Here is a 15,747-nt window from a genome sequence, read left to right on the forward strand (position 1 = left end):
AATAAAATTAATCATCAAAAAAAGAAATATTTTCCATAAATTAAAAATTCCTTTAAAATTTTAGTGACCAAAACAATAAATTGCTGAATAAGGGAAACTGAGGAGAATTTGATATAATAAAATTATATCAAGTCAAGGACTTAGGTTAAGAAAAAAATTGATATTAAGGTGAATTATAGTTTTCAAAAATTTGAGCATTTTGTATAATATATTAGGTATTTTCAGATTGAAAATAGTATGTTTGAAAACTTATTTTAAATTTCACGGGAGATTTAACTTAATAGATAAGCTTGTGAATCATTCTGAATGACCATGCTAATACAAAAGGAAACATTCAAATGATGTAGTTACAGGAAACAGCCTAAATATGTGGGAGCAACATTTCCTGGCACAATATGCAATAGAAGCTATGATGCAGATGTTGCTGTGGTATGTAATTTGTGTCCTCTCTGTGACTATTTTTTTTCTAAACTTTATATTGTTTTATAAATATTATTTTACATAGTGAAGTAAACTTGATTTTTTCTCTATATCTGTATGTATTATTATTTTGTTGGGACAACATGATTTTAATCTCAGATAGTTTATTTAATTATAAATTTCAAATATAGGGAAATGATACACAGAGATATGACTACACCTCTTCACCAGCCTGGCATAAAAGATGATAGCATTGTATCAGATTTCCTAAGAACATAACCTTAGGAAAAAGGTAAAGCCTTCTGTTATGTCTCCTTCAAATTCAGGAAATAACAGAAGGCATGACTTCATATTTGCTAGTTTTTGCATATTTTATACTATTGTTACAAATACATGTAACCATTAACTATGTATTATTGTTTTGTTTTGTTCTTTATATATCATTTCAGAACTATTTTGAATAGCTTGTTAAAAAAGATGTATACAAGTTGAAGCTTACTACTACTTACTTTTTCTTTCAAAATTGTATCTTATCAAATAAAGCAAATATTCTTATTACAAATAAAAATGGTTTTACAAGACTACTGACAACACTAAATCAATTCTTTGCATAATCTACACTTTTGAATCCTCTTCCCTTTGTTTTTAAACTTTCCTTCCTGGCATATAACTTAGTGTATATTTCCTTTTAAATAAAAGTTTTATTGAGGTGCATCATGTATAGAGAATATTGCACAAGTCATAAGTGTACAGCACACTTGATTTTGGCCAAGTAATACATAGGTATAAGTATCACAGAGGTCAAAAAATAAAATCTTATCAACACATTAGTTCAGTTCAGTTCAGTTCAGTCGCTCAGTCGTGTCTGACTCTTTGCAATCCCATGAATTGCAGCACACCAGGCTTCCCTGTCCATCACCAACTCCCGGAGTTCACTCAGACTCAAGTCCATCAAGTCGGTGATGCCATCCAGCCATCTCATCCTCTGTTGTCCCCTTCTCCTCCTGCCCCCAATCCCTCCCAGCATCAAACTCTTTTCCAATGAGTCAACTCTTCGCACATGGGGCCAAAGTACTGGAGTTTCAGCTTTAGCATCAGTCCTTCCAAAGAAATCCCAGGACTTATCTCCTTTAGAATGGACTGGTTGGATCTCCTTGCAGTCCATGGAACTCTCAAGAGTCTTCTCCAACACCACAGTTCAAAAGCATCAATTATTCGGCACTCAGCTTTCTTCACAGTGAAACTCTCACATCCATACATGACCACTGGAAAAACAATAGCCTTGACTAGACAGACCTTTGTTGGCAAAGTAATGTCTCTGCTTTTGAATATACTATCTACGTTGGTCATAACTTTCCTTCCAAGGAGTAAGCGTCTTTTAATTTCATGGCTGCAATCACCATCTGCAGTGATTTTGGAGTCCCAAAAAATAATGTCTGACACTGTTTCCCCATCTATTTCCCATGAAGTGATGGGACCAGATGCCATGATCTTCGTTTTCTGAATGTTGAGTTTTAAGTCAACTTTTTCACTCTCCTCTTTCACTTTCATCAAGAGGCTTTTTAGTTCCTCTTCAGTTTCTGCCATAAGGGTGGTGTCATCTGCATATCTGAGGTTATTGATATTTCTCCCGGCAATCTTGATTCCAGCTTGTGCTTCCTCCAGCATCAGAAGACTCCTAAATCCTCCCTCCATCTTGACACTTACTCACTGGTTAATTTGATCTTTCTTTGAGCTTTCTGTAAATAATAGAGTGTGTTCTCAAAGTGTGTGTTTACAACATATTTGCTCAAAACTACATCTTTGATAGTTATTCATGTTTATATGTGTAGAAATAGTTTGTTAATTCTTTTGCTCTATATTTCTGATAATATGCCCAATAAATTCCTTGAGTATTCAAATTTCAATGCAGTTCAGTTCAGTCATGCAGTCGTGTCCTATTCTTTGCAACCTCATGGACTGCAGCATGCCAGACCTCCCTATCCAACACCAGCTTCCAGAGTTTACTCAAACTAGTGTCCATGGAGTTGGTGATGCCATCCAACCATTTCATCCTCTGTCATCCCCTTCTCCTCCTGCCTTCAATCTTTCCCAGCATCAGAGTATTTTCAAATGAGTCAGCTCTTCACATCAGGTGGCCAAAGTATTGGAGTTTCAGCTTCAGCATCAGTTCTTCCAATGAATATTCAGGACTGATCTGCTTTAGGGTGGACTGGTTCAATTTCCTAGCTGTCCAAGGGACTCTCAAGAGTCTTCTCCAACATCACAGTTCAAAAGCATCAATTCTTCTGTGCTCATCTTTCTTTACAGTCCAACTCTCACATCCATATATGACTACTGAAAAAAAACCATGGCCTTGACTAGATGGACATTTGTTGGCAAAGTAATGTCTCTGCTTTTCCATATGCTATCTAGGTTGTCATAACTTTTCTTCCAAGGAACAAGTATCTTTTAGTTTCATGGCTGTAGTCACCATCTGCAATGATTTTGGAGTCCCCCAAAATAAAGTCTGTCACTGTTTCCATTGTTTCCCCTTCTATTTGCCATGCAGTGATGGGACCGGATGCCATGGTCTTAGTTTTCTGAATGTTGAGCTTTAAGCCAACTTTTTCAATCTCCTCTTTCACTTTCATCAAGAAGCTCTTTAGTTCTTCACTTTCTGCTGTAAGGGTGGTGTCATCTGCATATCTGAGGTTATTGATATTTCTCCCCGCAATCTTGATTTCATCTTGTGATTCATCCAGCCCAGCATTTCTCATGACATACTTTGCATATAAGCTAAATAAGCAGGGTGATAATATATAGCCTTGACATACTCCTTCCCCAATTTGGAACCAGTTTGTTGTTCTGTTTCCAGTTCTGTTGCTTCTTAATCTGCATACAGATTTCTCAGGAGGCAGGTCAGGTGGTCTGGTATTCCCATCACTTGAAGAGTTTTCCACAGTTTGTTGTGATCCACACAGTTAAAGGCTTTGGCATAGTTAATAAAGTAGAAGTAGATGTTTTTCTGAAACTCTGTTGCTTTTTTGATGATTCAACTGATGTTGGCAATTTGATCTCTGGTTCCTCTGCTTTTTCTAAATCCAGCTTGAACATCTGGATGTTCACTGTTTATGTACTGTTGAAGCCTGGCTTGGAGAAGTTTGAGCATTTACTTTGCTAGCATGTGAGATGAGTGCAATTGTGTGGTAATTTGAGCATTCTTTAGCATTGCTTTTCTTTGGGATTGGAATGAAAACTGATCATTTCCAGTCCTGTGGCCACTGCTGAGTTTTCTGAATTTGCTGGCATATTGAGTGCAGCACTTTCACAGCATCATCTTTTAGGATTTGAAGTAATTCAACTGGAATTCCATCATCTCCACTAGCTTTGTTCATAGTGATGCTTCAAAATTAGGCATTATTGATTTTCTATATTGAAGTCAGGATTCAACATCCTAATAGCTGATTTCTTCATGGAAACATTTAAGATCTTTTTATCCTTCCATGGTCTTTTATCATCCAACATGCTTGTTATATTAAAGCACTTTCAGTCTGGGCACTAATTTACATCTGTCCTGAGAAGCTTTATTGTATTGTTTACTTGATCATGTTTTTGTTTCCCTTTTCTTTGTAGAACTTTGTTAAGTATGTATGAGAGCATTTTGACTCATCATCTATTTTTTTTCTCTTTTTAACTTTTTCCTTTTTCTTTTTAATCCTTTTTCCCAACCTTGAGCAATTGGCTTAACTTTTTCCAGGGCATAAAATTGTGCTACTCCATATCATGGGTGGTGGTGGTTTAGTTGCTAAGTAATGTCTGACTCTTGTGATCCCATTCACTGTATGTAGCCTGCTAGGCTCCTCTGTCCATGGGATTTCCCAAGCAAGAATACTTGAGTGGGTTGGCATTTCCTTCTCCAGGGGATCTTTTCCACCCAGGGATCAAAGCTGGGTCTCCTGCATTGCAGGTGGATTCTTTACCACTGAGCCACCAGGGAAGCCCAATCATGGATAGAAACCTTGCAATTATTGAAGTCCATGAACACCTTGGTTTAAGCAACATATGTTACAAACTGCATAAGACATATATCATGCTGTAGTTGAGTGTTCTATAAATGCCAGTTTTATAGACATTGTGTGATAATATTTTTCATGTCTTTTAAACAATTTCCTATTGTCTAGTGCTTTTGTCAATTATGAGAGTTGTCGCAAGTCTCCAACTAAATTATGTGTGTATGTGTTTATTCTTTCAATTGTATTTATTTTAGCTTCATATTTTTGCAGCTCTTATGTTTGATATGCAAACATTTAAGATTATTATTGAACTTTTTATTACTGCAATATCCTTTGTCCATGATAATCTTTGTTCTGAAGCTAGCTTCATCTGTTATCAATATAGCCTCTCCAGCTTTCTTATGATGAATGTTCATATGTTAAATATCTTTTCTTAACTGCTTTGGTCTTTATATATTATGTGAATTTCCAGTCAGCAGCTGGACCATGTGTTTTTTCCTCTGTTTCACCAATCTGTTTAACTAGTATGTTAAGACAATTTGCACTGAATCTAACTGTTGTTACATCTATATTTCAGTTTGTCAACTTAGTATATGTTTTCTGTTTTATCTATCTTTTTTTTGGTCCTCTGTTTCCATCTACAGTTCTCATTTTTTCTAGAACAATTTTTTGTATTCTATTTTGATTTATTCATCATAGACATAATAAGCAAGCATGACCCATTGGCCAAATCTGGCCAACCACCTATATTGTAAATAAACTTCTATTTACAGCTTTATCCACACATTAACCCACTGTGTCTAGGTAATGATAGTTGTGACAAATACTGTATAGTACACAAATATATTCTGTCTCTTTATATAAACTATCAATCTCTTTTTAGTGTTTTTCAATATTTCTCTTTGTAAAACATTTTTCATATGTTCTGTAGTGAGATTACACACACACACACTGACACAATCACATACACACGTTTGTTTACCAGCATTTTAGTATTTCAAGTAGAATATGGGAATGTTGATACCATATTTATTTTAGATCTGAAATTATGTGTATAATCATAAAATGGGAATTTTTATAGTATAGTTTGCTTAAATACTACTTCTAAGCATATTAATAACTATACACACTAAATTCTAATTTTAATCATAATTTTTAAAAATCAAATGAAAAATAGTCTATTTTATCTACCCATGAAAGTACATTTTCTGTTCCTCTTTCTTCACTACTGATGTTACAGGTTTTCTTTTATTATCATTTTCTTTCTTGTCTGAAGCACTTCCTTTAGTCATTTTTTTAAAACTTGGTTACTGGCAATATGTCTCTTAATTTTCCTTCATTTTAGAATGTCTTTATTTCATCTTCATTATTTAAGGATATTTTTGCTGGATGAAAGTCATTTTCAGCACTTCAAAACTATTGTGTTACATTCTCTGTCTGACATTATTTCTGATGAGGACTCCTATTAATCATTGTTCCTCTGTAAGCAATCTGTTGTTTTCCTTTGGTTGACTTCAAGACATTTAGAAGTTTTCTCTGGCCACCTAATTATGATGTATCTGATCATGCATTATTTTGAGTTTATTGTTAAAAGTTTTGTGAATCTATGAAATATGTAGATTTGTGTCTTTTGCCAAATTGAGGAGATTTTCAGCCATTTTTCTCTTCAAATATATTTCAGCTATGCACTTTTATTCTAGGCCACTAATCATATTAATGTTAGGTTTTTGTTGTTGTTGTCATCATTGCCCCACTGCTCCTGTATTTCTGTTAATTTTTTCAAAAGTTATTTCCTCTCTGTTTTGAGATTGGATAATTTATACTAATCAACCTTTAAGTTCACTGATACTCCCTTCTGTCATCTCTTTTTTTCTACTAAATTCATCTATTGAAGTTTATTTTCTTATTATTGTATTTTTTCTCTTCTGAAGTTTTAATTTGGTTCTTTTTTTATTATCTATTTATTTGATGAGGTTTTCTATTTCTTAATTTCCTTTAAGAGTTTTTGTAATAGCTCATTGGAGCATTTTTATGGTGGTTGCTTTAAAATGCTTGTCAGGAAATGCATCTTGGTTTTGCTTTCTGTTGATCACCATTTCTGACTGCAGTCAAGATATTCCTGGTTCTTGGTATGTGAGTAATTTTGGGATGTACTCAGAATATTTCTGAGAATTGTCATCAGGCACTGATTTCTCTTTATATTTTCCATTTCTGAAGACAGTTCATTTTCTAAAATACACATTCTAGGCTAGTTTTATGGGCCGTTGCTCACATCCTGATTTAGTTTCCATGGCCTTTTTAATGATATTCTTTGAAACCTTGGACATTACAGCATTCAGAGGAAGTGTGGATTCTGCTGCTTTTCTCTGACGAGGGTTGATTTTTGTTTGCTTGTTTTGTCATTCAGTCTCTTGGTTAAAGTCAGAACAGCAACTCAGCCTCACAGACGGCAGCTCTGGCTTCAGCTGAGGTCTTCAGTTTGAGGCTGCTAATTGTACGAGTGTCTCAGGAATCAGCGAGAAATGTGGGAGACAGAATTCGGATTATCTTCTTTCTGAAGTTTTCTGCTTCTGTATTTGGCAGTCATAATTTCCTGATATTCACATTTTATATTTTCCAGGCTAGAAATAGTAAAGATTTTGCCCTGAGTTGCCCCGTGAACCCACATCCCACGTCTGTTATACTTGTCCTCAGTCTAAAAGTCACACAAACTGTCTCTTTTTAGTTTCTTTTGAGCATAGACTCCCGACCAATGCTAAAACCTTCTGTTAATCTCAGGTGGACTCCAACTTCTTCAACACCTGAAGTATCTATTATATTCTATATTATAGATGCTAAGTCTCTATTGAAACTGTACCATATTCATTTTTCTTCTCCATTTTTTCCCTGTATTTGTGTACATGCAAAAATACATGTGCATGTACAAACACACACACCACACAACTCTTCCTGCCCACCCCCAGCTTTATTGGCTTCCCTGATAGCTCAGCTGATAAAGAATCCTCCTGCAATGCAGGAGACCCCTGTTCGATTCCTGGATAGGGAAGATTCCCTGGAGAAGGGATAGGCTACCCGTTCCAGTATTCTTGGACTTCCCTTGTGGCTCAGCTGGTAAAGAATCCACTTGCAATGAGGGAGACCTGGGTTCTATCCCTGGGTTGGGAAGGTCCCCTGGAGAAGGGAAAGGTAGCCACTCCAGTACTCTGGCCTGGAAAATGCCATGGACTGTATAATCCATGGGGTTATAAAGAGTCAGACACAACTGAATGACTTTCACTTTCACTTTCTAGCTTTATTGAGACATAATTGACAAATAAAATACTTATATAATTAAAGTGTACTGTGGAAAATTCTGAAAGAGATGGGAATACTAGACCAAATGATCTGCCTCTTGAGAAACCTGTAGGCAGGTCAGGAAGCAACAGTTAGAATTGGGCATGAAACAACAGACTGGTTTCAAATAGGAAAAGGAGTAGTCAAGGCTGTATATTGTCATCCTGCTTATTTAACTTATATGCAGAGTACATCATGAAAAACGCTGGGCTGGAGGAAGCACAAGCTGGAATCAAGATTGCCGGGAGAAATATCAATAACCTCAGATGTGCAGATGACACCACCCTTATGGGAGAAAGTAAAGAAGAACTAAAGAGCCTCTTGATGAAAGTGAAAGAGGAGAGTGAAAAAGTTGGCTTAAAGCTCAACATTCAGAAAACAAAGATCATGGCATCCGGTCCCATCACTTCATAGCAAATAGATGGGGAAACAGTGAGAAACTTTATTTTCTGGAATCCAAAATCACTGCAGATGGTGATTGAAGCCATGAAATTAAAAGACAATTACTCCTTGGAAGGAAAGTTATGACCAACCTAGATAGCATATAGAAAAGCAGAGACTTTACTTTGCCAACAAATGTCCATCTAATCAAGGCTATGGTTTTTCCGGTGGTCATGTATGGATGTGAGAGTTGGACTATAAAGAAAGTTGAGCACTGAAGAATTGATGCTTTTGAACTGTGGTGTTGGAGAAGACTCTTGAGAGTCCCTTGGACTGCAAGGAGATCCAACCAGTCCATCCTATAGGAGATCAGTCCTGCGTGTTCATTGGAAGGACTGATGTTGAAGCTGAAACTCCAATACTTTGGCCACCTGATGTGAAGAGCTGATTCATTAGAAAAGACCCTGATGCTGGGAAAGATTGAGGGCAGGAGGAAAAAGGGATGACAGAGGATGAGATGGTTAGATGGCATCACCGACTCAATGGACATGAGTTTGGGTAGGCTATGGGAGCTGGTGATGGACAGGGAGGCCTGGTGCACTGCCGTTCATGGGGTTACAAAGAGTCAGACACGACTGAGCAACTGAACTGAACTGAACAGTGTGATAATTTGATACTAGTTATGGAATGATTCCAAAAATTAATATATCCATCAATCCACTTTATTTATGAAAGTGCTTAAGACCCACTCTCTTGACAGTTTTCAAGTATATATTGCAGTCTCATCAACTGTAGTCACTATGCTTTATACCATACACATACACACACAATATCTTTATTTAGGGTATGAATTAAATTTTACTCATGATAATTTTTTTTGGATATAGAAAAACTAGGAAGTTCTAAAAAATTTTTGTTTGTAATTTGTAAGTTCTAAAAATTATGTAATTATTAAATAAATGTAATACATACATCTACTTACATAAATAAATTACATTTATTTATGAAATGAATGAAATTTCATTCATATGAAATGCTACTCTTCACTACTGTCAGTCTTTTTGGGCTGACAGCTCACTCAAGATTCTTTACCATGGCCTTGCCTGTGTCTTGAACTTCCATCCTGTCATTTCTTTACTTCATTCATTATACTACAACCTTTGAACAGGTTCCTAAACAAGCTTGCTGCCACTATTCATAACAGTGGGTCATTTCCCAAACTTTGTATCTCATCCTAAGCATCAATGCCACAAATAAACTTTTCTATCTGATCTATACTGTTATACCCCTCCTCAGAACTCTCTGTTGAAGAATTCTATTTCTTTAGAGCACTTTTAATGCTTTCTTTATATCTGGTAGGTTTGTTGTTACTTTCCAACTAATTTTCTTTCCCCTCTTCTGTAAAATATGCTCCAAGTGTGGACAAAGTCCCTTCTTTTCATACATGCTACTATATTCTCATCTTTTTTTTTTTATCATAGTGCCTGACCTATGTCTATATTGAACTATATTTGTTAATGGAAAGTATTGATTTAATAAGAAAGTTAAATGTGTTTGATTACATTTTACCTTATCTCATGCTTTTTAATAAATTAACTAGTATGGATATTCAGGTTGATGATTTATCAAAATGAAGTATAAATCTGGTCAACATGGAAAAGTATTAAAATATAAAATTTTATAGGAACAAAGCTCTTTTGATATATTTCTTGCTTTCATTTTCTTCTCATATGTTGGTTTTCTCTTCAACTTTCTTTATTTCAGTATCCAGGCACAATAACATTGGAGGGATTTTCAGTTATTATAGCTCAACTACTTGGCCTTAAAATAGGGTTAGCATATGATGACATCCAAGAGTGTTCCTGTCCAACAGCTAAGTGCATAATGAACCATGAAGCAGTGTAAGCGTTGTTTTTCCTCTCAAATTAATGTCACGCACATATTTGTGCAGTTGGTTACAAGACATGAAGAATTTATTTTTTATACTCAATCTTACATCAAAAATTGGGAAGGAATGTTGTGCAAGAGGAGAAATCACACTAGTGAATTTGTCCATGTGACACAAGACTCCAGAAAGTAGTGGATCCCATAACAATGAAATATTCACTAAAGGGAATTCAAGGAAAAATGTATATTTATGAGGGTATGAAATATTGTATTCACACAGATAGTTTTGCTGTTTATATTGTTGTTGTATCTGTTGTTCAAAGCAAAATCACCTTTGGTGATGTAACATAGTACTAGTCCCTTTAGCTATTATTTTGAAGGGAACAAAAAATAAGAAAATATTTGAAGAAAAATGTAGATGTCCTTATTTGCAAATATTATGATTGACTACCTATGCAAAGGCAGCAGAATCAGTCAGCATACCATCAGAACAATAATATCAGAAAATTCATCAGGGTGATCAATCTTGAAAACTAGTCTGTGTACCAGCACTAAGGAAATAGACGACTTACTATAAAATGTCTAATTTTTCCAGAAGTTCATACATTCAGTACAATTCCAGTCAATATTTTAGATTATTTTTAAGGAATTGGATGAACTCTGTGGGAGGCATAAAATGGAGATAATAGACATAAATGACCTTTTTGTGATTATGGAGTGGAATTTATAATCAAAGGAGAGATTTTACTGATGGGACATATGACATATCTATAGACTGATTAAAATAAAGAGAAAAGAAGGAAAAAATGATAATGTTGGATATAAGGAACACAGGAGCAAAATCACGGAGTAATGTAGGAGAGAATGTAGGATCCAGTGCTTAAGTAGAGGGGCTGATTTTAATAGAGCTGGATAAATTCAGTTATTGTAATAGAATGTTAGGAGTAAGTAGACTGAAACATATACATTACCATCTGTAAAATAGATAGCCAGTGGGAATTTGCTGTATTAATGCAGGGAATCAAAAGCTGGTGCTCTGTGATAACCTAGAGGGGTGGCTTGGGGAGGGAACTGGGAGGGAGGCTTAAGAGGAGGGGACATGTGTGTGCTTGTGGCTCATTTGTGTTGATGTATGACAGAAATTATCACCATATTGTAAAGTAATTATCCTCCAATTAGAAACAAAATTTTAAAAAATTAGTCATGATTGACATTGTCTCCACCAAAAAGCATTAGTTTTTCATTTGGAGCATCTAACAATTCATATGATATATGGTGCATATGATATATGGTGCATATATATATAATATTCGCATTATATATGGTGCATTGTTTAGATGTGGTTTTATTAGATAGGTTTATTTAACCTGAGGATTATTTCATTTTAGAGTTTCCACTGGTGTAAAGATTTTTAGCAACTGTAGCATGCATGAATATAGATCTTTTGTTTCAACATTTGAAGCTCAGTGTCTTCAGAAGTTTTCAATATTGAAACCATTCTACCAAAATCAATCAGTGTGTGGTAATGGAATTTTGGAAACTCATGAAGAATGTGACTGTGGCAACGAACAGGTAAGTGATTAAGACTGAAATCTGAGCACAATTTTGTATGTTTCTAATAAGCAACCACGGTGTATATGGAATAATATATGCAACTAAGTCTTCAGTAGAATTAAGATATAAAAATGAGGATAAATTAAGATGTATGAATCACTTCCACATACCTCTTCAACTGAGAAGGTGAGTAGTCATGAAGTCTGGATTTGTACACACTATTCCCAATTATGCCAGCAGAGAATTTTTGAGTATATATACTAAATGAAATCTCTTTTAGCCTAAATCTTATGACTTCAGTCTCTGTTCTCTTTATAAACTTCTGAATTTGTTCCAGCGTTTTTCTGTCTTTTGTCATTGTGAGAATGTCTAAACATTATAATGTGTTTTTCTTAATTAGTCTCAAATATTTGTGTATTTTCAGGTTTCAGGATGATCAAAATTTGTTCTTTATAATCCTTCTAAAGATAAATATAGAATCTATTATACTATATCTCCATCAACCAAATGTGCAGTTAACACTATTCTCAACTGATAGGACCAGATATTTATTCTGTATTTATTCAGTATCATTATTCTCTAATATTTAACAATCCCCCCTATTTAAATAAAATAAAATTTCTTCATGATTACTCCCCTGCAGCTATATGACTTTCTCATCCACCAACATAATAGCTAACCACTACTCATTTATGTAACTTAAATCCTTACTAATTCTCTTAACCATCTACCATTTCCTTATATGTATGTATGTATGTATGTATGTATATGTGTGTATGTATGTATATATGTTTTCTGACTATCTCAGATTTTCCAGTGTCATCTTAGTTTTTTGCCAAATAGCACTATTCACATCTTGCATTGACCTACCCCTGAATATGTGCCAGTTACTTAACAAATCTGATTATTTTTAATGAAAGATAAAATGAAACAGCATAATCCAGGGCTAAATCTGCACAGTGTGAGTTTCCACAACTGCAGGCTACAGATAGACTGGTAACTATAGCACATGCTGACAGTGCTCTACCATATTTCCTTGGCACTGATTATTCCTGCAGCATGTTTTTGCTTCATGTACCTGATACTTTGTGTTGTAGTGTTTGTTCTGTCCTCCATAGAGTAGAATACTTGGGCAGTTATCAAGGAGAACTTAATGTACTCAGGACTAGCAATCAGCCCCCAGATAATTAGGATTGTGGATAATGTCCCCAGTTGTTTGCTCTGCATGAGGAAATTCTCTAAAGCATGCTCTACATCAGAGTTCTACAAACTGTAGCCAATGGACCAAATTCAGCTGCCATTCACTTTTGTAAATGGTACTGTATTGGAATGCAGCCATGCTTATATGTTAGCATGTTGTCTTTGACTGTTTTTGTGCTATAACAGTGGAGTTGAATAGTTGCAACAGAGACCATATGGCATAGCATTTCTACAAAACTGAAACTATTTGCTGTTTCATCCTTTACAAAAAATGTTTTCTGTCCCCAACTCTGTATCATTTCCCAGAGGTGCTTGTGGGATGTTTTTGATTTTAACTTTTTATTTTGTATTGGATTATAGCCAATTAGCAATATTGTGATAGTTTCAGGTGAACAGTGAAAAGAGAAAATGAGCTTGTGTAATTTTAAGTTTGACCACTAAGTTTGTGGTCATTTGTAACAGCATCAGTAGGGAAATAATATGCTTTCCAAATAAATTACTAATATACATCCTATTGCAGGCTTTCCAGGTGGCTCAGTGGTAAGAATCCGCCTGCCAATACAGAAGACATGCGTTTGATCCCTGGATTGGGAAGATCCCCTGGAGAAGGAAATGGCAACTCACTCCGATACGCTTGCCTGGGAAATCCCATGGACGGAGGAGCCTGGTGGGCTACAGTCACAAAAGAGTTGAGCACAATTTAGCGACTAAACCACCACCACCACAATCCTTGTTTCAGAGTCTCTTTCTGGGGAAACTCAAAGCACATTAGCTGAATCAGAAATTGTCCTGGGAAGCAGATACTCAGGATTCTGGAGCTTCCCTGGTGGCTCAGTGGTGAAGAATCCACTTGCCAAAGCAAAAGACAGTTTCCATCACTGGTTCAGGAAGAATCCACATGCCACAGGGCAACTAAGCCTGTGAACCACAACTACTGAGCCTGTGCTCTAGAGCCCGGTAGCCCCAACCACCAAAGCCCGAAGGCTCTAGAGCCTGAGCTCTACAACAAGAGATGCCGCCACATGAGAAGCCTGTGTGCCACAACTAGAGAAAGCCCACGTGCAGCAATAAAGACCCAGCGAAGCCAAAGATAATAGAAAAAATGATATATATATATATATATATATATATGATTCTGAAAGTGTATTTCATGCTGACCACATAGTAATAGTACTCATGTACTCATTTCTGGGCTTGGCACATTTGAGTAGATGCACTTGAGAAACTTAAACCTCCAGATTCCTCAGAAGTCCCTGGGCTGTGAAGTTACTGCCCTGGTGGAGCAGAGCATCACATTGTGTGTGGACAATAGAGACTTACATGAGATGGATGTCTCACAAGAGGATGCCTATTCTTCTCAAGATCTGTCTCTGACTTCCCTTGTTGGTACCAGACCACCAGTTAGTGTCAAGTCTAAATGCAGCCCAAGTGAAGACAAACTCTCTGCTATTGGAATAAAAAGATTATTTCTTTGAATTGTAGAATTTGCTAATATGTGTGGGCAAGAACATGGAGAACATGCCAGGGGGAGATATCAAGGATGTTGGCCCCAAGATATTGAAATATAAGCCTAGAGGGATTGCGGGCAGGAGGAGAAAGGGACGACGAGGATGAGATGGCTGGATGGCATCACTGACTCGATGGAAATGAGTCTGAGTGAACTCCGGGAGTTGGTGATGGACAGGGAGGCCTAGCGTGCTGGGATTCATGGTGTCACAAAGAGTCAGACATGACTGAGTGACTGAACTGAACTGAACTGAAGGTATTGATAGGGGGATGTTGTCAGTGAACTAGGATTTAATGCCTTGGTAGAGGACTTCCCTTGTTGCTCAGCTGGTAAAGAATCTGCCTGCAATGAAGGAGACCTGGGTTCGACCCCTGGGTTGGGAAGATCCCCTGGAGAAGGGAAAGGCTATCCACTCCAGTATTCTGGCCTGGAGAGTTCCATGGACTATACAGTCCGTAGGGTCGCAAAGAGTCGGACACGACTGAGCAACTTTCATACTAGGGGACTTCCCAGGTGGCTCATTGGTCAAGAATCTGCCTGTAATGCAGGAGGTGCAAGAGAAGCAAGTTCGATCCCTTGGTTGGGAGGATCCCCTGGAGAAGCGAATGGTAACCCACTCCAGTGTTCTTGCCTGGAAAACGTCATGGACAGAGGAGCCTGGTGGGCTACAGTCCATGTGACTGCAAAGGGTTGGACATGACTGAGTGAACACGAGCATCCTTTCATCCAAGATAACCTAGGGCCAGCCTTGATTTGCTGTTGGGCGGAGCCTTGAAGATGGGAAACAATCTGGGCTATAATAAATGAGATTGTTATGTCAGAACTGCCTTAATGGAGTAATACAGGAAGTCAAAAGTTAAGTAGTGGCCATATTTTAATACAAAAACTAGCACCTAATTATTTGAGTGGCCTAGAGTGCACCCCTTTTACTAAAGCAATGAAGAAATGCATTTCCAAGGAGATTCCAACATTGCTGAAAATCTCAGTGGTAGCTTTCTTCTATAGACTAGGATTGATGGTTGGAAGTACCATTATGGAGTTGGGCATTCAATGTCACTAGGGATTGCTGAATTCCAAAATAGCTGAGGCCAAGCAGCTGTGGTTAAGAGAGATCTGGGTGGTCAATGATGAGAGTCCTTGATGTATGTAGCTGAAAACTAACAAGAGGGGAACAAAGGGCTGTTGCCAATTATTACTAATGGAAATTCACAATTCCTTGCTAATTTATGCAACCAAGCCAGTTTCAGAGCCAGAGCTCATTGTTGAAGTTGAGGTTGAGATCCTACAGTAGCCCCAGTAAGGATATAAAGCAGCAGTTTCCTCAGTGATTCTCCCCCCGCCCCCCCCCCCCCCATAGTGACCTCCAGCTGTTTGCTGTAGCTGTTCACTGGGGAAGACCCAGATCATTATAGAATGATGAACAGAGCATCTTTACTCAAGAGGCTTACAAAGAGGACCCAAAACACCATC

At 36.9% G+C, this 15,747-nt stretch overlaps 1 protein-coding gene across 1 annotated transcript in view; it reads left to right on the forward strand.

Annotated features, from left to right (window-relative positions):
* LOC120865697 (disintegrin and metalloproteinase domain-containing protein 18-like) overlaps positions 1 to 15,747 on the forward strand; it is a 111,611-nt gene that overhangs the window by 16,032 nt on the left and 79,832 nt on the right. Inside the window, exons 9-11 of the mRNA XM_040243015.1 lie at positions 348 to 429; positions 9,894 to 10,030; positions 11,405 to 11,588. Of these exons, the coding sequence (XP_040098949.1) occupies positions 348 to 429; positions 9,894 to 10,030; positions 11,405 to 11,588 (403 nt within the window). The remainder of the gene's footprint in view (positions 1 to 347; positions 430 to 9,893; positions 10,031 to 11,404; positions 11,589 to 15,747) is intronic.

Source organism: Oryx dammah, unplaced genomic scaffold (assembly GCF_014754425.2).
Source record: "Oryx dammah isolate SB20612 unplaced genomic scaffold, SCBI_Odam_1.1 HiC_scaffold_7, whole genome shotgun sequence".
NCBI lineage: Eukaryota > Metazoa > Chordata > Mammalia > Artiodactyla > Bovidae > Oryx > Oryx dammah.